Here is a 22,143-nt window from a genome sequence, read left to right on the forward strand (position 1 = left end):
TTCGTATTCTCTTCATTTGCATTCAGCAGACGAAACTCAAACAGGTTTGGCTCAAGTAGAGGATGAGTAAATGACAAAATTGTGATTTTTATGTGAACTATCCCTTTAATGCTTCTGTAAGTAAAGGTAAATTAAATATTATTACTGAAGATATTGCTAAAGAATGGCAGGAAACGTGGAACACAGATAACAAGAGACGACAATTCATGTGGAAAAAAGGAAACTCTATATAGATGATGTTGTAGAAATAGAAAAGAAGAGGTTATAATTATAAGGATGAGATTTGGACTCAGATATTATTTATTCATTTTCTTGTCAGCTTAGTCCCTTTATTAATCTGGGGTCACCACAGCGGAATGAACCGCCAACTTATCCAGCAAGTTTTTACACAGCGGATGCCCTTCCAGCCGTAACCCATCTCTGGGAAAACTCAGATATTAATAGGAAGTAATGTGTTGCAGACATACAAGTCATCATAAGTGGATTAAAAAAGTTAAGAAAATGTTTAGATTTAAGATTTGTGTGAGAGAAAGCAGATATAGTGTAAAGTAAAAACCATGGGAGAAATATATCAATAAGTCATGACTGCAAAAGTAAGTGGCAAGAAAGCTAAACAAGAAAAGACTTTTATTTTGGCGTGTGACGTCATCAGGCGGCGCCGCTTCAGCGCTGTGATTCAACTGGAGAAAGGTTTGTTTTAAAATGTTTACACAGATATAAATCGATTTAAAGTTAAAGTTCGAAGGTTTTAGTTTGTTATACGATGCTAAATTATGTTCCTGTTGTTGGAAATATTTTAATCCTTTATTCAACGTAGTATTATTTTATTCTCAGTAACCGAGGGCTATTGTTTGAATAAAGTAACAGAAAAGTGTGTAATACGTGTTTTAAAGAAATGTTTTGTTTATTACTCTCATATAAAGAAACCGTTGAAGCAAGTGTTGAAGAGAAGTTATTTTGTTTCTGTTCATTGTTTTATCTATTTTAAACAATAGAGGTAAAGTTGGTTTTATATTCACACATTCGTTCATTTAGAAGTCTCTATATTGTTTACCATGTTACTTTGAATATTCGAGTGGAATTAGCATGCCAGTATGACTTGAAAACAACATTAACACTGTTTATTTGACTGTGAACAATGCTGTACTTTGATAGTCATTGGCTGCTTATATTATTTCACTATTTAGATTTTGCAAATAATACTTTTCTGAAATTATATTATTAAGGGGGAAGTCTGAATGTGTAAATATAAAACCAACTTTACCTCTATTTTTAAACAGGGCATTTTTTATAGTTTTATTCGTTTTAAACAGGATAAAGTGTCCAAACAGAGAAAAATTCCTGCTGAAGTGACTGATCTCCACACTGTTATAAAGATGGCGTTTATTAAAGAGGAGAGTGAAGATGTGAAGATCGAAGAGACATTCTCAGTCAAACAGGAAGATCTGCAGGAACAAACAGGTTAGTTTTCATTCTCAAAGACCAACTCAGTCATATAGAGGTAAAGTTGGTTTTACACATTCGTTCATTTAGGAGTCTCTATATTGTTTATAGCATGAAAGTATAACTTGAAATCACAGCATTTGACTGTGAACAATGTTGTACTTTGATAGCCATTGACTGCTAATTTGATTTCACTATTTAGAGTTTGCAAAAATAATTTTATGAAATTATATTATTAAGGGGAAAGTCTGAATATGTGCGAATATAAAGCCAACTTTACCTCTATAATTAAATCCATCTTGCAGCCCTGAGTGTGCTGCCTAGTTCTTCTAAATGCACATAAGCACTCATTGATAAACAGGAATGAGTTTCATTCGTTACTTGTTCTCATGTTTTTTGTCATTATTTTATGTATTATTAGTCTCCCATTTTCTCAACCTTCTTAAGGTTATTGCTTTCCTTGTTCTTCTACTGTTAGTAAAGCGTCCTTGAGCCCTGGCAATATATAAAATAAATAAAAACAATAAATTAAAAAAGTTTAACTGAGATGAGGGCGAGGCAGTGGCGCAGTAGGTAGTGCTGTCGCCTCACAGCAAGAAGGTCGCTGTTTCGAACCTCAGCTCAGCTGGCGTTTCTGTTTGGAGTTTGCATGTTCTCCCTGCCTTCGCGCGGGTTTCCTCCGGGTGCTCCGTTTTCCCCCACAGTCCAAAGACATGTGGTACAGGTGAACTGGGTAGGCTAAATTGTCCGTAGTGTGTGTGTGTGTGGATGTTTCCCAGAGATAGGTTGCGGCTGGAAGGGCATCCGGAATATTAAAGGGACTAAGCTGACAAGAAAATGAATGACTATAACTGAGCTGTCGATATTTGACCTACAGTATAGTAGTATATCATAGAAGATATCTGCTATTACAGTGATAGTGTTGGTATAGTACTTTCCATTGGTATATGTCACGTTGATCACAATTCCCTTTTTTCATCAACTTCTTTATGCGGTTAAACTGTTAGAATTACATCATTATTATAATACCTAATTACCAGGGCTAATAAAAATTTTAGGCCTTAAAAAGTCTTACATTTACTAAAGTATTGTGTTGTAGGTCTTTATTTTTATTTTTTTTTAACAAGTCTACATTTTCCTCTATTCATGTTTTGCTACTCAGCCTGTCCAAAATCACCAACAATCCATCTCAATAAAACTTAAAATTACCTTTTTAAATAAAAAGTTTAAACTCTATTTATCATAATAGTTTAATTATTTTTTCTCACAATAACTTTTGTTTAAATAAGCTCCATGTATTTCCTGCTGAGGATATCGACTTGCATAGATTTATTTTATTATAGTTTTTAAAACTTTTCAAAATATTTGTAAATTTTTTTAAATAATTTTTTAAAGGTTATTTTGAAAAACAATTACAAAACAATACAACTACAGCTTTTGTTAAGAAATATCGAAAATATTGTTTTTTTTTTTTTCATTATTCATTTATTATTGTATTATTAAATAAAAATATATATACTTTGAAAGGGCAAATTAAAATCTTTTCCATCTGGGCCATTTGAAAAATTTCTTTATGTCAGAAAGCTTGGATGCGCCCAATATTAAATATGCTGAATGAAATGGACACTAAAATAATTAACTGTTATAAAACATTGTACAGTATTCTAAACTATATGATGTTGTTGAGGGACGACATGAAGCAAAGCTAACAATTTATAGTGGAACAATAACGTTTAGCATTGCACTGACTACAACTGGCCAACAAACTAGTCTAAAATGACTTTTGCTGTTTAAGAAATGGATTACAGCATGCTGATGATATGCAAACATTTGAGTGTAAAGTTTGTCAGTATTGACCAATGACTGTAAAAAATATGGACGACGCGACAGCCCTTTTTCCCATTGAACGCCTTGAGGGCAAAACGCCTGCTTGACGGGCACAAACTGTCGCAAAAGACTGCTGAAATTGGAGCCAGACATGCGCAGAAGGACTGTCTGATGGAGCCAGAGGAGGAGCCGCGAAAATGAGCAGAGTCGAGCTTCCAATCAAACGCTTTATGTAAAATCAACTACGCCCCCCGAACTTCTCAGCATGCGTTTGCTGTCATATCAACACAAATGGATGTAATAACGTTAACAAATATGAGGGTTTTATATATTCAATCGCGCCAGCTCCGGGCCGCAGCGCAGAACTTACTCGCGGCGTCGCGGGCTGATTCTGGCTCGCATGCGGCAGCGCCTGCTCGCTCGGCCGCCACATCTGGCTCGATTGACTCGGACTGGAATCGGGCAGTGAGTCCAGGCATCCGGAGTAGGTCCAGCAGAGGTAACATTAGTCAGTCTGAGCTCTAAGAGATAAGTCTCCGGCAGGCGAGAATCTAGCCGGAACTGTGTTTTGCTATCTGGGTGGCTAGGCGTGTATCAGCAAACTAATAAAGCCCGAAAAAAGCCCTGAACTTAGCGAATAAACAGTGTTCCACCAGGATCATGTATGTTAGAAACTATAGTTTACTGCTGAACTCATTTTGTCATGGTAAAATAACACAGAAATCGAATAATAACATTTCAGTCTACTTCAGTTTCCTGCCGAAGCTCAGACGCCGCGCTTTGAGAAACTGTCAATCACAGCGATGACACGCCCAGCATTAAATTACTGCTAAAAACAAACTGTTTACAAAAATGAAGATCTGCACCTATTTCAGCACAATAACCAGTGCCTTAATCGACCAGAACTATCTTTCGGGACATTTTATTGCAAGTGTAATATTTTTTTTTATTTGGGCTCAAGTCTCCTTCATTAACACGGAGGAGGCGGGCTTTATGACTTGTACTGCAGCCAGCCCCCAGGGGGCGATCTAACGGCCGAAACCTTCACTCAAACGTAGGCTTGCGGCACACTTGGTATTGACCATATTCTTCACGTACCAGCAGGTGCCGCCATTGGACGGTATTAGGCATGGGACAATGACAGTTTTCAAGGTATACCGCGGTTTAAAAAAAGTTTTAAAACCATTATTTCTGCTGTACCATCCATACGTTTTTTTTAACATTTTGTTTGAAGATTTTCAGGACAACAGTGTCTCCAGCAGAAAATATATCCAAAGATGCTGTTTTAAATAGTAAAAAAAATTAATTTGAATTATTTAGCCTGACATGTTTACTGCTCCAAAATACTTTCAAAGTTTCTCAAGTGAAAATATGTTGTGTTCAAAGGGGAAAAAAAAGTTTAGGTTTTTTAACCAGACATTTAAAAAGAATATATTTATAAATGGTAATCACAGTACTGAGAAATCATGATATTTTTAGTCAAGTTTATCACATCGTCAGAATCTTATACTGGTCTGTGACGGACTGAGCCAGCACATATAGTAAGGGGCATACAAAAAGTAGATTTTTAAAAAAATATATTTTTAATAAAGTAAAAAAATTTCTCAAAAAATAAATAAATGAAACAATTAAATCAATTGAAAAATCAATAAACTAAACAAAGAAAACAAAACTGAGTTCAAACCAAACTAATCATGAATAAAACAAAAACAGAACTCCTTGAAATGACAAGACTGACCACATTTATACCAGAGGGACTAGTCCACAGTAAACAAGAAGGGGGAGACAAAAACAGACAACAACAATAAACAAAGTCAAATATCTAAATACAAATCTAAATATTAGTTAAATAAATTCTAAATGACGCAAAACTAAATATAAATTTGAACAAACACTGCAAATCATTAATGAACTTAAACTAAAGATCAGCTCTCCCTCCAAGCCATTAAGCCAATGGTATCGATTGGCGGAACCAATAGATGCCACTTGGCGGCACGTCTGCCCTTTAGTTTGTTGGACTACATCCAGAAACTCCGTTCCTCGTCGACACTGCAGCACGGTAACTTAAACTCAAAACAAAACTAAATTAACAAAACATACACCACACTGGCCATCACATGGTCCATGCTTAATGCTGCTTGATGTTGCAAAGTCAATCATTCATTCATTTTCTTGTCGGCTTAGTCCCTTTATTAATCGGGGGTCGCCACAGCGGAATGAACTGCCAACTTATCCAGCAAGTTTTTATGCAGCGGATGCCCTTCCAGCCACAACCCATCCCTGGGAAACATCCACACACTCAATCATACACACACTCATATACTACGGACAATTTAGCCTACCCAATTCACCTGTACCGCATGTTTTTGGACTGTGGGGGAAACCGGAGCACCCGAAGGAAACCCATGGGAAGGCAGGGAGAACATGCAAACTCCACACAGAAACGCTAACTGAGCCGAGGCTTTAAAACAATAGCATATGAGATCAGGGCCCCATTTCAGAAAGGAAGTTGAGTAAAAACTCAGAGCATTTTAACCCTGAAATGAGAGAAACTCTGGTATTTGCGTATCAAAATGGCAAGTTTGTGAAATTCGAGAAAGCAGGGTAAGTCAAGCCTGTTTCTGAAAGAGAGGTAACTTGGTAACATACTCTGTGAACCTAACCTGGTCAGCAGGTTTTATTCTCTTAACTCTGTTTTGAGTTTCTGTCGGTCTCCTTTTCTTTTTTTTAAAAATGAAGCAGTATTTCTCACTTAGCCTTACATATTTAGCCACTTATTTTTATGTGCATATTGGATAGGCTATGAGCGTAAAAAAAAACAGTTGATGGAAACATCATGATGCACATAACTTTTGAAATATAGCCATGAAAAAACATGCACTAAATCTTCACCACATGTTCATTGTGTGCTGACATTGTCCTCTGAGGTGAAAGTCATTTATTAAACACAGAAAAGATTCATGTAGTTTTTCCTACCGCAGTAAATTCTGTTTTTACTGTTGAGATTTGGCGCCAGTTAATCAAGAAGTGACGATTTTGTTCTTTTTGATTCATTTAATGGAAACGCTGATTCATTCATTCATTTTCTTTTTGGCTTAGTCCCTTTATTAATTGGGGGTCGTCACAGCAGAATGGACTGTGTACGTTTTGTTCATTTGTTTTCCATTTTTAAACGGAATAAAGGAAAGGAAAAAAATGGCCATTTTTCTTTTGCTTACGAGAAAACGAAAAAACAAGATTTTGGCTGGATTTTCGTTTTTTGGTTTAAGGTAGGAAAACGGATAAACGACTTTAAAATTACTTTTACACATGTAGGCGGTGCTGAAACGCCCACTTTCCTCTAATTGGTCACCCAAATCTGAGCTTGTGACGTCGCCCCATCAAAATAAAAGCCTTACACGCAGGCTTTTATTTATTATTATTTAATTATATATAAACTAAGTTTACATATTCTATTATTTGAACCACACACAGTTAGCAGGCTTACATTCATTGCGTATGTATAAATTAAATAAAAACGTAAATTAGCAGTATTCTTAGACATTTGTCATTAAAATAAGGTCGTAGTTTACTGCCAAGCTTCTTGCTGCTGTGCACCTGATGCAGAGCAAAGATAGCCATTTCCGAGCAGCACCTGGTTTGTATGATTGTTTCAGAGCAAGGGCTTTATAATAATAATAATAATAACAATAATAATAATAATGATTATTATTATTATTATCACTTACTAGTGTTTTAATTGTTTAGTTTTTCTTTTTAATAGTTGTTAGCAGAACCAGAATAAGAACACATTAGGCCCTGCTATAAAAACAAAGGGTACCATTTGTTTTTATTTTATCTCTTTATATTTTAATTATATATTGAAATTATTTATTTGATAATTAATACTATTTTATTGCAAAGCCAAAGTAGGCTTGTCTTATTATTTTTTGTAATTTGCTGTAATTGTTATTGTAGGCTACATGGCATGCTTTGCGAAATATTTTAAATAACATTTACTCGTAACCTTACTTATTCGAGAGCCGAACCTTAAAAAGTTTAAGTGCAATAAGCCTGTACAATAAAGTGAGCCGCAATGCATATTTCTAGCACATTCTTTCACTCAACAATTATTGCTGAAATAATAAAATAAATTTCAAATTAACTAATTAAACACATTATAGTTGATAAAAAATAGTGCCTAGTAGTTCCGATAAACAGATGAGCTCGCTGCATGTGCGTTGCGCTAATAATTTGACATTGCTCTTCTTGAGAAAGTGCTACAGCGGGCCCCTGCTTATTTCACATATAAGGTTGGTGATAAGTAATTTTTTAATTTATTTTTTTGCACATTATTTTGACAATAAATAAGGCACCCAGTATTTCTGATGCACAGTCTCTTTTATGGCTACACTAATGAATTAGAGGACACAATCTCAAACAAAACTTGATGCTTGTTTACATTATCTAAAGTCATTTCTCACAGGTTGTAAAGCTTATATATTTTCGTTTTAATATGCAAATAATTTTCTTTAATTTGTAATAGGCCTATTGTCCCTCATTGCATAAAATAATCAGCCTTTGTATTTAATATTTGTAAATTGTTCATCCAGTTTGACGCAAGCTAAACAACATTTTGGCCCGTTTTGCTTATTAAATGAGTGATTTTTCACGGAGAAACAAATCATCCATTCACACAGTTTTGTATAGGACCTGTGTGAACAAAAATATACACTTCATCGTAGCCTATAGGAAAATGTATCTGTTTAGAAATAATTTTGTTTGGTATAATTAAAAATATTAAAAATACAATAAAAATAAAAAGGAAGAATAACATTTGAAGTGCTTCAAAATAATATTCACAATACGCTGCATGCAGCGCCAAAACACAAACTGTTTTTTAGTTTAATAAAATAATAATATGAAATTAAAATGAAATATTCATAGTTCCATAACTGTATTATAACTGTATTTATCTAAATGACAAATCATCCGTTGCGCTGGTCAGTTTCACTTTTAATCAAGAGTGTGCCAGAACAGCCTTTACAGACTCTTCTAAAAATGAGAATATTTACAGATTACCTCGGAATAAGAACTCGGTCTGTGAAGGATGCAGAACACAGAAACTCGTTGAGAATAGAGATGCATGTTAGATGTTTTATATCCCTTTAGATATTGTAAATAAGCAACAAGTTTTTATTGAGATTGTGTCATGTCTTTTCTTTGACATGCTCCGAAAAGGCGCTTCTATTTAGCCTGTAGCCTAAATAATAGTTTAGATTTTATAACATATAATGTTCCATTACTTTAAATGTATAATGTTTTTAATATTTATGGATTATATAAAATATATAGTTTATATAAATGCGCTCTGATCATTCAAGGATCATAATGCGTTGCATATTCTTCTTATTCTTCATTAGGCTTGATCCGTAAATTGTGTATTTTATAAACTGATCGTTTATAAGGACTAAGCTATTAATAACTGTAATTCCTCGCATGGAAAAGTCTTGATGAAAGAAATAAAGAGAACTTAATTCGGCATAGGCATATAGTGTGCTTATTTCTGCGCGCTTTACCGAATTACCTTTTTTATTATTTTATGCAGTAAATGCATCTGGCAGCACCGAAAAGAACAAATGTCAAGTTATTAGCGCAGCGCACAGACAGCTAGCTCGTCTGTTAGTCTGAACCAGGGCTTTTCAAACTATTCATTGCACATCCACCGATCCTATTGTATTTTATTTAGGATAAACCACTTATTTAAAATATTCCGCAGCCTGTATATATATATGTATATATGTGTGTGTGTGTGTGTATATATATATATATATATATATATATATATATATATATATATATATATATATATATATATATATATATATATATATATATATAATAATGCCACAATAATAACAGCAACAAATAACAAAAAAATAAGACAGACCTACTTTGGTGTTGCATTAAAATCTTAAAGAGCGTTTTCACGGGTTGCCTGCATACTCTCCAATACACCACTGAATTATAATGTCATAATATTTAATTATTTAATAATTATATTTAAGATAACCACCTGACCTCCATTTAATAAATACTTATTTGCCATATTCTGTAAATTTGAAGTTTAAAGTTTAAGTTAAATCATTTAAGTAAATAACTAAGTAAATAATAATATTAATAATGATAATATTATAATAATAATAAAAATAATAATAATAAATTATTATTTTATACAGAGTATTATTTAGGCCTACAATAGCCCTGAAACAATTATGTAAACCAGTTGCTGCTCGGAAATGGCTATCTTTGCTCAGCATCAGGTGCACAGCAGCAAGAAGCTTGGCAGTGAACTATGACCTTATTTTAATGGCAAACGTCTAAGGGTGCTTTCACACCTACACTTTTGTTTCGGAACGTGTCTCGTTTGCCCAGTTAGCGCGGTTCGATTGGCATATGTGAACAGGGCAATCGCGCTCTGTTCCGCGCCAAAGTAATTGCTCCGAGATCGCTTGAATGAGGTGGTCTCGGCTCGATTGAAACGAACCCTGGAGCGGTTCGATTGCAGTGAGAAAGCGATCCGATCCGAGCGCGATTATATCACAGTGTTTTATGGATATGTAATAGGCTTACGGATATATGAAGAGAGAATTATGAGTAAGGCGGGAAGTTTCGCGAGTCTCCGGATGCCCGCAAACGAGTGAAGATCTCCCGGTAATCTCGCGTCTCTCTCCCAGTCCTCAAATAGGCATCGTCGCGCACCCTTCTCACCCCTCCCCACCGTGTCTCTCCTCAGACATGTCACGCGCGCGCACCCTGTCAATCACCACCAAACCACCACCTCTCCTGACAGCTTAGCGCAAAATAAACCCTGACACTCTGACCAATGTGAGGAGAGTTTACTCGCACGTGACATGTTTTAGCTCTTTTGGTCCGATTAGAAACTTTGCAGTGTGAAAGCGAACCGCTCCAAGAGCAAAGAGCAACAATGTAACATTTGTAATCTCTGTTTCGGAACAACTGAATCGATTCACAGGTGTAAAAGCACCCTAAGAATACTGCTAATTTATGTTTTTATTTAGTTTATACATACGCAATGAATGTAAGCCTGCCAACTGTGTGTGGTTCAAATGATAGAATATGTAAACTTAGTTTATATATAGGCTAATTAATAATAAATAAAAGCCTGCGTGTAAGGCTTTTATTTTGAGGGCGAACGTAAAAATGGGCGTTTCAGCCCCGTCTACATGTGTAAAATTAATTTTAAAGTCGCTTATCCGTTTTCCTACCCTAAACCAAAAAAATGAAAATCCAGCCATAATTTTGTTTTTTCGTTTTCTCGTGAGCAAAAGAAAATGGGAAAACGGCCATTTTCTCCATTTCCTTTATTCCGTTTGAAAATGGAAAACAAATGAACAAAACGTACACGGACCATACACTGACCGTTTTTGTTTTCTGGTGATTTTATTTTTTGCTATTCAAAATAAAAAATCTAATCATTTTTGAATTTTGTTTTTTCGTTTTTCACCACGAAAAAGAAAAATGAGCCGTTTTTTCATTTTCGTTTTAAAAACGCCAGAAGGTTATGAGTAGGCCCACATAAAATCTGTGTGCACAGAAATCCGCAGAATTTTAGCCCATCATTGAGTCTATTTATTTACTTGTATAAATGTGTGTACATTTATTTATTTTTCAGTTTTTTTAATTAATTTCAGTAATATTATTAACTAATATGAAAATGTTTATTTAATTTATCTACAATACAGTGTGTAAAGTAATATTTTCTGTCTTTTAGTAGAGATATTATAGAAGAGACTTGCTTTGTTTACCAAACAAGTGGATCTAGATAGATTTGCTTTGTAAAAAGCTTTTAATTAAGATACTCCCAAAATAAAACCACATAAATGCGCAGTTTTTATTTATTTATTTATTTTTTATACTAAATTCTCAGAAGAAATAGCAAAAAAGGTCAAGATTCTGTTTGGCCCTAGTTATGAGGTAAAATCTGAAAGAAAAGAGAAACCGGTGTGTAAATTAAAAATAATCACTTCATGGACTCAAGCAGTCAGGCAGGAACTAAAAGATAAACTTACGTAAAGTACGCCAGCACCTTTACTGAACAAATTCCAGTTTGTGCATTAAAAAAGGTTGGCTATAAGAGATTCTATGATGATGAAAATGTGTGTGAATGCACAAACCAGCAGGCTGAGCACGTCTAAAATGTTGTTTTGGTCATTCTAAAACACCTGGGGCCTGTTTCAGAAAGGAGGTTAACTGAAAACTCAGAGTATTTTAACCCTGAAATGAGAGAAACTCTGGGTTTTCCGTTTCAAAATGGCAGGTTTGTTCAACTCGAGCAAGCAGGGTAAGTCAAGCCTGTTTCTGAAAGAGAGGTAACTTTAACTCAGAGTCAGTTACTGTGGTAACTTACTCTGTGAACCTAACCTGGTCAGAAACAGGTTTTATCCTCTAAACTCAGAGTTTCTGTTGGTCTCCTCCCCTTTTTTTAAAAACGAAGCGGTAATTCTAATTCTCTAAAACACTTTTATTGAACAAATTACTGTATGTACATTAAAAAAGGTCATCATTTGATGATGAAAATGTGTGTGAATGGACAAACCAGCAGGGTGAGCACACTGTAACACGTCTTAAATGTTGTTTTAGTCATTTTAAAATGCCTTAACTGATTCAGTATTAGTATATATTATTAATTACCTCCAAGCATCTGAAGCGTGTCAAGAGTCTCTGCGTCTCATGGCTTCAAACGCCCCCATGTGTTCACTGTATGTCAGCATTGTCTTCTGAGGCGCAAGTACTTTTATTAAATAAAGAAATAAGTGACGCAGCTTCTTTTACCACAGTAAATTCTGTTTTAACTGTTGACATTTGGGATTTTGTTCTCTTTGACTCGTTGGATGGAAACGCTGCTTTATTAGCATTTTTTTTACAATATTCCAGTTTGCACATAAATTTGTGTAATATATTTGGATGAAAACATAGACATTGCCTACCTTTTAGTCACACACAGAACAATAAATAATTATCTTAAATTCACTGACCTTCGACATGTACTATATATATGTACTATATCAACCTCTTTCACTTGATCAGTAAAAAGGCAGACACAAGTGCACTGTTAAATCTATTAAAACTGATAAACGTGTATAAAAGTTTAGAAAAAAATTGTAAACATCACACATTACATTACTTATTTTACTATACTTAAATATTTAAATATTTTAAATGTAAAATTTCGCATTTACCTGAGCAGCTGTTTTCCCAGGCTAACTGTCTCTGTTTCACTGATGGTTGCTTCTTTTTAAATAAATACGCTCATATTTGCTATAACTATGCATGAGTACATCAAATTCAGCTGGAGAAAGAAATGGTGATCTCTTTTTTTTTAAATGTTTCCTTGGTCACTCGTAATATCTGCGCTCCATTAATAATGCCTTTTTATAGTCACGGTGTGCGCGCTTAACTCTGAGTTGGTCTACTCAAAGTTGATTGACCTAACTCAGATCAGCTGTTCTGAAACCGAAAACTCTAGAGTTTTTAATCTCTCTGTAAATCAACTCAGAGTTCTAGTTTAAACTCCGAGTTGTTTGAACCTCCTTACTGAAACAGGCCCCTGAACCATTTCAGTATTCATGTCATTATATTATTAATGATCTCCAGAGTGTCTGGAGTGTGTCAAGAGTGTCTGTTCTCTGCATCTCATGGCTTCAAACGCCACCACATGTTCATTGTCCTCTGAGGGGAAAGTCATTTATTAAATAAGCAAAAGATTCATGTAACTATTTCTACCGTAATAAATTCTGTTTTTACTGTTGATACTTGGAACCAGTTAATCAGGATGTGACGATTTTGTTCTCTTTGATTCATTGGATGGAAACGCTGATTTATTTGTGTATTTTTCATACAATATTCCAGTTTTGCAAATAAATTTAGTTCTCATTTTTGGATGGAAACACAGCTATTACCAACATTTCAGTCTCATAAAGAACAGTACGTCACGTATGCGAATGGCTTGGCCTTTAATGAATAATTAGCTTAAAATTACAGACCTTCGACAGGGACATGTACTGTATCTATGAAAGCCCGCTCACATTCTTCGGTCCATGGAATCGGATTCTTTATGGCTTTAAAGAGAGGTTATCAGTATCGGGTAGACTGGAAAGGTTATGGTCCACAGGAAAGATGTTGGATTCCGGCTCTGGATATTCTGGACCACTCTCTCATTGATCAGTTTCATTAGTTCCATAGTGAGTCTTAAGGGAATGCCAGGGGCCGTTCTTGAGAGAGGGGGTACTGTCACCGTACCTCACGCTTTTGCTCTCTTCTCCTGTTCTGGGTTACAGATTATCTCATGTCATCTGCTTTTATTTGCAGTCACAGAAGCTCTCGTTTCCCTTTTTTCCTGTTTATACCACATCATTCCCTTCATGTTTGTCAGTATGTTATCGATAATTTGTGTGCATATTATTTTGTTACTCACCCTGTATTTGTGTCCAGGACCGCTAGTGAGTGAGTGTCTGGTTGTTTTTTCCCATGAAACTTTATCAGCGCTCACCCGACCGGGTGTTTAGTTTGATTTTTGCTTTTTCCGGTTCTCACTCCTTAATAAACCCTTGTTGTTTTTCTGCATTTAATTCAGTTCTTTTTTGTTTTTTTACTTATGACACAAGAATTTTCTTTCTCATTTGTGTTTACATGTCTTTAGATTTTGGCATGATGTCTAGCTTTTGAGGCTCTTTTGGTCTACTTCAGACAGGTCCTATTTAGGTAATTTCTTGATTGAGAACGTGTGGTAGTTATCAGGTCTGGGTGTGGCTGGAGAACTTGAACCCGGTGTGATAAATAAAGTTATGTTTAATGGGGAAAAACATTTTCACACAAGTCTGTGTAGTTCAGTGTTTTGTCTTCCTTTTAAGAATAAAATTCTTCATTTAAAAACTGCACAATGCATTTAGTTATGTTATCTTTGTCTAATATTTACATTTGTTTGATGATCTGAAACAGTTAAGTGTTAGTATTCTGCATTGCATTCGTTACATGCAGATTACTAAACCAGAGAACATTTGTCATCTAAAGGTGCAGGTTTAAGGCTTTATGCAGATGTTATGCAGATATGTCTCATGTCTGTGGGGCAAATATTCTCAGAGATTCAGCTGCTTTTTTTCTGACAGGTTTACCAGTCAGGCACAGAATGAAAAAGCATTCCCTATCTGCTTTACAAGTTTTTCAAAAACATGTTGTTTTGTGTGATTACGAATATATACAAATAGAAACTGGCCATTTACAGCTTTCAAATTTATGTCTCATCAATATGACCAAAATGCTCTGGGATTAATCATATAAGTATTCGCTTAAATGTGTTTGTGTGTAATGGACACTAGGAGGTTAATATGACAAGATCAATCTAAATATGATCTGCTGTTTTTACATTTAATGTGCATCAAAATTAAAGTTTTTACTTCCTTTTCACTGAGAGTTTTAATGATTTACTAAAAGCTGAACTTTTTTTTATTATTTCAGACCTAGTTAAAGAGTATGAGAGGAGTAAAGAGGAGGAACATCATGTCAAAATTGAAGACAAAACTCATTTAGAGACTGATGATATTTTAAAAATGAGAGACAAGCGTTGTTTTACCTGCAATCAGTGTGGGAAGAGTTTGGCAAACAAAAGCAAACTAAAGATCCACATGAGGATCCACAATAGAGAGAAACTATTCACATGCACTCAGTGTGGGAAGAATTTCAACCAATCATCACACCTTAATCAACACATGAGGATTCACACTGGAGAGAAACCATTCACATGCACCCAGTGTGGGAAGAGTTTCAGCAAGTCAGCAAACCTTAATCAACACATGAGGATTCACACTGGAGAGAAACCATTCACATGCACTCAGTGTGGGAAGAGTTTCAGCCAATCACCATACCTTAATCATCACATGAGGATCCACACTGGAGAGAAACCATTCACATGCAGTCAGTGTGGGAAGAGTTTCAGCCAATCACAATACCTTAATCAGCACATGAGGATCCACACTGGAGAGAAACCATTCACATGCAGTCAGTGTGGGAAGAGTTTCAGCCAATCATCATCCCTTAATCTACACATGAGGATACACACTGGAGAGAAACCATTCACATGTACTCAGTGTGGTAAGAGTTTCAACAAATCATCAATCCTTAATATACACATGAGGAACCACACTGGAGAGAAACCATTCACATGCCTTCAGTGTGGGAAGAGTTTTAGCCAATCAACATCCCTTAATCAACACATGAGGATCCACACTGGGGAGAAACTATTCACATGCACCCAGTGTGGGAAGAGTTTCAGCAACTCAGCAAACCTTAATCAACACATGAGGATTCACACTGGAGAGAAACCATTCACATGCAGTCAGTGTGGGAAGAGTTTCAGCCAATCATCATCCCTTAATCAACACATGAGGATCCACACTGGAGAGAAACCATTCACATGTACTCAGTGTGGGAAGAGTTTCAGCCAATCATCAAACCTTAATATACACATGAGGAATCACAGTGGAGAGAAACCATTCACATGCACTCAGTGTGAGAAGAGTTTTAGCCAATCAACATCCCTTAATCGACACATGATGATCCACACTGGAGAGAAAGAGTTTATGTGCTTGAAGTGTGAGAAGACTTTTATTACAGCTGCAGAATTGAAACGCCACCAGAGGGTTCACACTGGAGAAAAACCGTACAAGTGTTCACAGTGCAGTAAGAGGTTTGCTCGCTCAGGAACCCTGAAAACACATGAGAGAATTCACACTGGAGAGAAACTGTAGACATGATCAGTGTGTACAAAGTTTCACTTAATCAGGGCAGTTTAAGAAACACATGGGATGGTTTCTGGTAAGGCGCCGACACATGTAGCAGCATAGAAAGAGCGCTTCCATACACACTGGTATTAATCCTCCTTTTTACATCATATATAATAACCTAAACCATATTTAAATGACATGGAGGAGGGACAAAAACAAAAAGGCTAGGACAAAACAACCAGTTAATCCTGAAAAAAATGAGAAATCAACAGATGAAAAATCCAAGACAGACGGAATAGCTGATAGCCTGTCACCTATCATTGCAGCAATATTTACAGACATCAAAGCTTTCCAGAAGAATATTAAATCTGATTTAACCGCCTTCCAAGATTCTCTCGCAAAAGATGTGAAAATGGAATTAAGTAACTGTAAACAAGAAGTCAATCAACAACTGGATGACCTTATCACGGACCTAAATGCAACGACAGAAAAGGTCAACGAAGTGGAGCAGCGAGTTGGAGAATTTTGGAGGAGAACATTGCAGAGATGAAAGAAATGCTCAATCAATCCATTCAAGTACAAGAAAATTTAAAAGAGAAACTGTGAGATATAGAAAAACGCTCCCGTAGAAATAATAATCAGATTTTTGGAATCCCGGAAGAAAGCATTCTGAATGAAAAGGGAATTAAGTTCTAAACACCACCGCCGGCAAGACTTAAAATCTTTTTGGAAAACAAAGGACCTGGTCCTCCGCTTTGCATGGAGAAAAAAAGTAATACACTGAAATAAAAAAAGAATTTTCTTTGACCAAGACTACCCACCTGAGATCCAACAGAAAAGACGGGCTTTTGCTCCGATAAGAAAAATTCTGAATGAAAAGGGGATTAAGTTCCAAACACCGAATCTTTCTGGAAAACAGGGCGGTCATGTACAATTTGATGACGGAGGCATCAAGAGAAAGTCTGAAAGAAAAAGGACTGATAAACAGCGAAGAAGAAACTATTATAGGAATCCCTGGGAAAGAGAAACAAAGACCTTGGCAAAAGGTTGGAGTGACATGGAAGAAAAGTAAGGAAAAACATCAAACGAAGATCCGGGAAAAACTATGTGAATTTCAAAGGGACAACACTAGCTTTGTTTGGAAGAAGGGTAAAACCTGGTAGATCCTAACAAAGAACTCTGAGAGACTGGTAAAACTTCTTGACTTGATTCACCGATAATGGACCAAGGTTATAATAGTTTTGGATTTTTCATTAGTTTTAGTTTCTATTTCGTTTTGACTTTTTATTTTTAAATTCAGTTAGTTTTAATTAGTTTTAGAGGCAGATTTCTTAGTTTTTATTAGTTTCTTTATTTTAAAAAATGTCTTTTTATTAGTTTCAGTATTAGTTTCAGTTTTTTTTTTAAATGAGGATATTTGTTAGATGCAAAATTCAAAATCAACAGTATAAATATTGTATAATAAAAACTCAGCCACACATTTTTTAAAACATGTATTAAAAGAAGATGAACACTATCATCCACCACAACCATCTACCCATCCTCAAGTTAGACACCCAGTAGTGATGGACAGGGCCGGATAAAACTATAGGCATTATGGGCACAGGCCCAGGGGCCCGTCCGCACTTAGATTTTGCCTACTTTTCATCACCAGAAAGACAAGTGGGAATTATTGATAAGTGTGTGTATTATGGAGGACTCCGACTCCTAGAACTGGATTGGAGAGGTGTTATGTTTGTAGAAGTTATACATTAAAATACCCTAAATATACATTTTAATACTGCTTCAGTGAACTTGAACAAGTACATTAAAATCCATTAATTTCCCCTAGTTGTATTAGTATTTTTTTCTTTCAAATTAAATGCTTTAAAAATAAGTTAAATCTTTGTAGAATAGAAATATATGTACTGTATATCAATTATTTAAAAAATGTGGGCAATACATTATAGATAATTTTTTTTATCAAATATTATATTAATCTTATTTTTTAATTCAACTATAGGGTGCGGCTATAGTGGGCCTTCAAGACATTGTGCCCAATGGGCTCTGAATTATTAATCCGGGCCTGCTGATGGGTAATTCAGATTTTTAACGTGGATGTTAGGACTCAACATTATGTAGTCAGCAATAGTAATTTAAGTCAATTAAAATGATCAGAAAAGTCTTTCAGTAAAGTTTTGCAACCCAACTGAATCATGATTCACTCATTTAAATTCCATTATGATTGTCTGCTATGAAATAAACTTGCGTTTTTTCACCAGATCCTCTCATTTAAGCCTTAGTTTACCCGTGCTTCAGTTCTTCCAGTTCAGTTCAGTGGTTCAGATCAGTCACACAGCAGGCTGAGGGCTGTACTGTTTTTGTTTGGTTCACTGAATCACGCATGCGCAGTATTAACGGTTCACCGCTTCTCAATGTAAAGTTGCTGTTCTAATAACTGAATGAGAGTATATATTGGCTTATTTAGAGTCAGAGGGGTATTAGACTTGTTATAAAGTAAGTAGTTGGTGGATAAGTTCTTACTGGAGACGCGAATCGTTTCAAATGATTTAGTTCGATTTAGTGAACTAGTTCAACTGGTTCAGTTAGAAGATCCGGTTAAAAAGATTTGTTCGCGATCGCGATACAGAAATAAAACCCATTATTGGGCATAAACGTGTTAAAATAATACTTTTAAGTATCTTTATTTAATGCTGTCGCCGTGCTGCTGTCATGTCCACTCATTGCTTTTGTCGCGGGAGCAACAGCGAGGATGACTGGAGGAGAGCCGGCTCGATCTGGCCAATGGCAGCAGGAGACACTGAGGTGCGGAAGGATCAAACACAAACACCTGCAGCGCGGAATATATTTACTTCTAAAAGGCTTACAGTAAGATTATGTATTAAATACATTTACAAACACGAAAACGAGGTTTTTGCTATCATTTTAGTTCGTTTCAGTTAGTTTTGTATCTACACAACACAGTTTCAGTTAGTTCTAGTTTTTAAAAGAACTAGTTTTTAATTTTATTACAGTTAACGACAATTATTTTACATTTTAGTTTTAATTTTTCGTTTTCGTTAACTATAATAACCTTGTAATGGACATTTAAATAGTTTAAAGGAAGAATGGTATTTAAACAGTCTGACCAACGACACAAGATGAACAAATAAAGCACACCAAGACTCAAGCCATTGAGTAACATACTGGTAGGAAGACATAAAAGGATTCGAATTTATGCACTTAAAATCCCTTGCTGTAATTAGTATAAATATTAATTTGAAAACCTAGCCAGAAATACAAGAATATTCCCAGACATGGGAGCTGAATATATTCGTTAACATTTTTTGTGCAATAGGCACAGCAAGGAGAGGCCCTTTAGAGAAGGAAGACTTTCCCCTCACGTTAAGAAGTTATTTAAGACTTTAAGGGTTGAAGACCGTTTTCGTTATTTTTTGTATGTGTTCAAGATTTTCTTGTTTGTGTTTTTCATGTTCCGGTCACAGTGATCTTCGCAATAACATCTGATTATAGTATATGCAAAAACAGAAATATAGAGTAATTACTTTCAATATTAATGGGTTAGTAAATCCGATTAAAAGAAGCAAACTCAAGGCTAAAATAAAAAGAGAAAAGCAACAGATAATCTTCTGGCAAGAGAAACATCTTTCTGATACAGAACATAAGAAATTGGGAAAAAAATGGGATTTAAGGTTTTCTTTTTATTTTATTATCTTTCTCATATAATAATGGTCGTAAATAAGGAGTAATGACATTAATCTTAAATAAAATCTAATTTCAGTTAATTTCTGAAATTACTGATAAAAAAGGATGAAGGAACTATCGACCAAAAAGTTGCGTTAGTTAATATATTTAGACCTCCTGAAAAAGACAAAGCATTTCTCAAAAAAAAAAAAAGTATTATAGCTAAGGAGGTGTCAGGTATGTTGATCTGTGGGGGAGACTGGAATGTACAACTTCAGCCTAAATTGGACTCGTCCTCTAATAAGCAAATTAGTCAGAAAACTAAACAAATAAAATATCTGATGAAAGAATTAGGCTTAATAGATGTTTGGAGAGACATTTACCCTCTTAAAAAATAATGTACTTTCTTTTCTACCGCCCACATGTATCATTCTAGAATTTATCTTTTTACTTTAGGTCTGATCAACATAAAATAAAAGACTGTAAAATAGGAACAAAGGACATCTCAGACCAAGCAGGAGCTTATTTAACAGTGTACCTGGACAATAAAGCCAAAAAGACATTTTGGCGATTTAACCCTTATCATTTGGATGATTTAACATGTGTAGAATATGTTAAAAAAGAACTATTAGAATATTTAAAACAATGATAATGGAGAGGGGTCACCTAGTATCCTATAGGACGCAGCTAAAGCTGTTATGCGAGGTAAACATAATGTGGGGATCAAGGAAAATAAACTGAATTACATGAATAATCTAAATATACAACTTAAAGAATTAGTTACTAAATATGTAATGTAATGTAATGTGTATTTATATAGCGCATTTATTGTGTATGGCCACACACCCAAAGCGCTTCACAATCATGAGGGGGGGTCTCTCCACACCACCACCAGTGTGCAGCATCCACTTGGATGATGCGACAGCAGCCACAGGACAACGGCGCCAGTGAGCTCACCACACACCAGCTATTGGTGGAGTGGAGAGACAGTGATAGAGCCAATTTGGTGGAAGGGGATGATTGGGAGGCCATGATTCAATGACTGTAAAAAATATGGACGACGCGACAGCCCCTTTTCCCATTGAACGCCTTGAGGGCAAAACGCCTGTTTGACGGGCACAAACTGTCGCAAAAGACTGCTGAAATTGGAGCCTGGACATGCACAGAAGGACTGTCTGATGCTGCGTTCACACCAGATGCGGAACACGCGTCAAACGCGAGTGATTTACATGTTAAGTCAATGCATACGCGAGAATACACATCCTGCGGCACGATACGCGTGAATGTCACAGCGCGAATGATGAGAATTGCATGGCGCGAATGGCGTGGCACGAATTGAGTGTTTTGCGCGTTTGACGTGAATCACTCGAGTTCGAAAATCTGAACTTCAGCAGGCATTCGCGCCGCGTTAACCAATCAGGAGCTTGCTCTTGTGGGGGCGTGATTGTAACGTATCACCTGTTGTCGGTGTCCCAGGGGAAATCCCCCAGCAGACACCGACAAGAAGTTCATCAAACTGGGCTGGGCTCAGTCAGAAGCACCGCTGAAAACCTCCATCAGCCAGGTTCAGTTTCTGGAGGAGTTTATGAGCTTAAAGAGCTGGATGCACCTCTGAAAGGATGTAGTGGACTCAGACACAGCACTAAACGTATTGATGCTGTTTATCATCCTTCATTAAGCACATAAACACTGTTATTTTCTTCATAAAATCCATGTTAGCCCTTTAGCTATGAAGCTAGAGTCACGGGGCAGACAGAAGCCCTGCCCTTCACACGAATCTGTGTCTGTTCTGAAGTAAATTTGACACGTGAATGAAGCGAGTAACCTCAAATGTTCACGCGGCTATTTACGTGCGATTTATCCGCGCGTTCCGTGTCTGGTGTGAACACAGCATGATGGAGCCAGAGGAGGAGCCGCGAAAATGAGCGGAATCGAGCTTCCAACCAAACGCTTTATGTAAAATCAACCACGCCCCCCGAACTGCTCATTTGACTGCCGGTAACTGCACTATAACAGTCATTTGACTGCCGGTAACTGCACTATAACAAAGGCTAGCTGATGTAAATAGAAGCACTTACATTTAAAAACACAGAATAATATGCGGTTTAAAAACGCTGTGATGTAAGCTGTTAAACTTTAATAAAAGCAATACATGCTGGACTGCAGAAATAAACGATCTTTTATACACTAGCTTGAACATGAGCACAAATAATATATTCTCTTATAACAGGGTTGTTGGTATTTGTTATCTTCATAGGGGTGGAAATAACACTTGTAAAATATGAACAATAACATATAAACAACACGTACATTTTAAAAAAGGTTTTTTATTTTTAATTAGCCATCAACAGAACCCAAAATATAGCCTACACACCGATTTACCAGGCGGGAACAATTGTGCGTTTAG

General features: G+C 35.9%; 3 protein-coding genes across 4 annotated transcripts in view; all 3 read left to right on the forward strand.

Annotated features, from left to right (window-relative positions):
- The window catches only part of LOC141381800 (uncharacterized), an 887,475-nt gene that overhangs the window by 345,927 nt on the left and 519,405 nt on the right, over positions 1–22,143 (forward strand). The window lies entirely within an intron of this gene.
- Positions 638–19,721, forward strand: LOC108183820 (uncharacterized). 2 transcript variants are annotated; one of them, XM_087250084.2, is made up of 3 exons: positions 638–997; positions 1,281–1,461; positions 14,788–19,721. In XM_087250084.2, exons 2-3 carry the CDS (start codon positions 1,377–1,379, stop codon positions 16,074–16,076), a joined length of 1,374 nt encoding a protein of 457 aa, XP_087106210.1. In that variant the 5' UTR covers positions 638–997; positions 1,281–1,376; the 3' UTR covers positions 16,077–19,721. The 2 variants fall into 2 exon arrangements, with proteins under 2 accessions (XP_087106210.1, XP_087106209.1); XM_087250083.2 differs by having other exon boundaries at positions 638–690; positions 1,314–1,461.
- The window catches only part of LOC137491443 (uncharacterized), a 180,319-nt gene continuing 172,995 nt past the window's right edge, over positions 14,820–22,143 (forward strand). Inside the window, exon 1 of the mRNA XM_088650061.1 lies at positions 14,820–15,286. The gene's annotated coding sequence lies outside the window, so the exon portion shown is untranslated. The remainder of the gene's footprint in view (positions 15,287–22,143) is intronic.

Source organism: Danio rerio, chromosome 4, assembly GCF_052040795.2.
Source record: "Danio rerio strain M-AB ecotype USA chromosome 4, GRCz13ab, whole genome shotgun sequence".
Taxonomy (NCBI): Eukaryota; Metazoa; Chordata; class Actinopteri; order Cypriniformes; family Danionidae; genus Danio; species Danio rerio.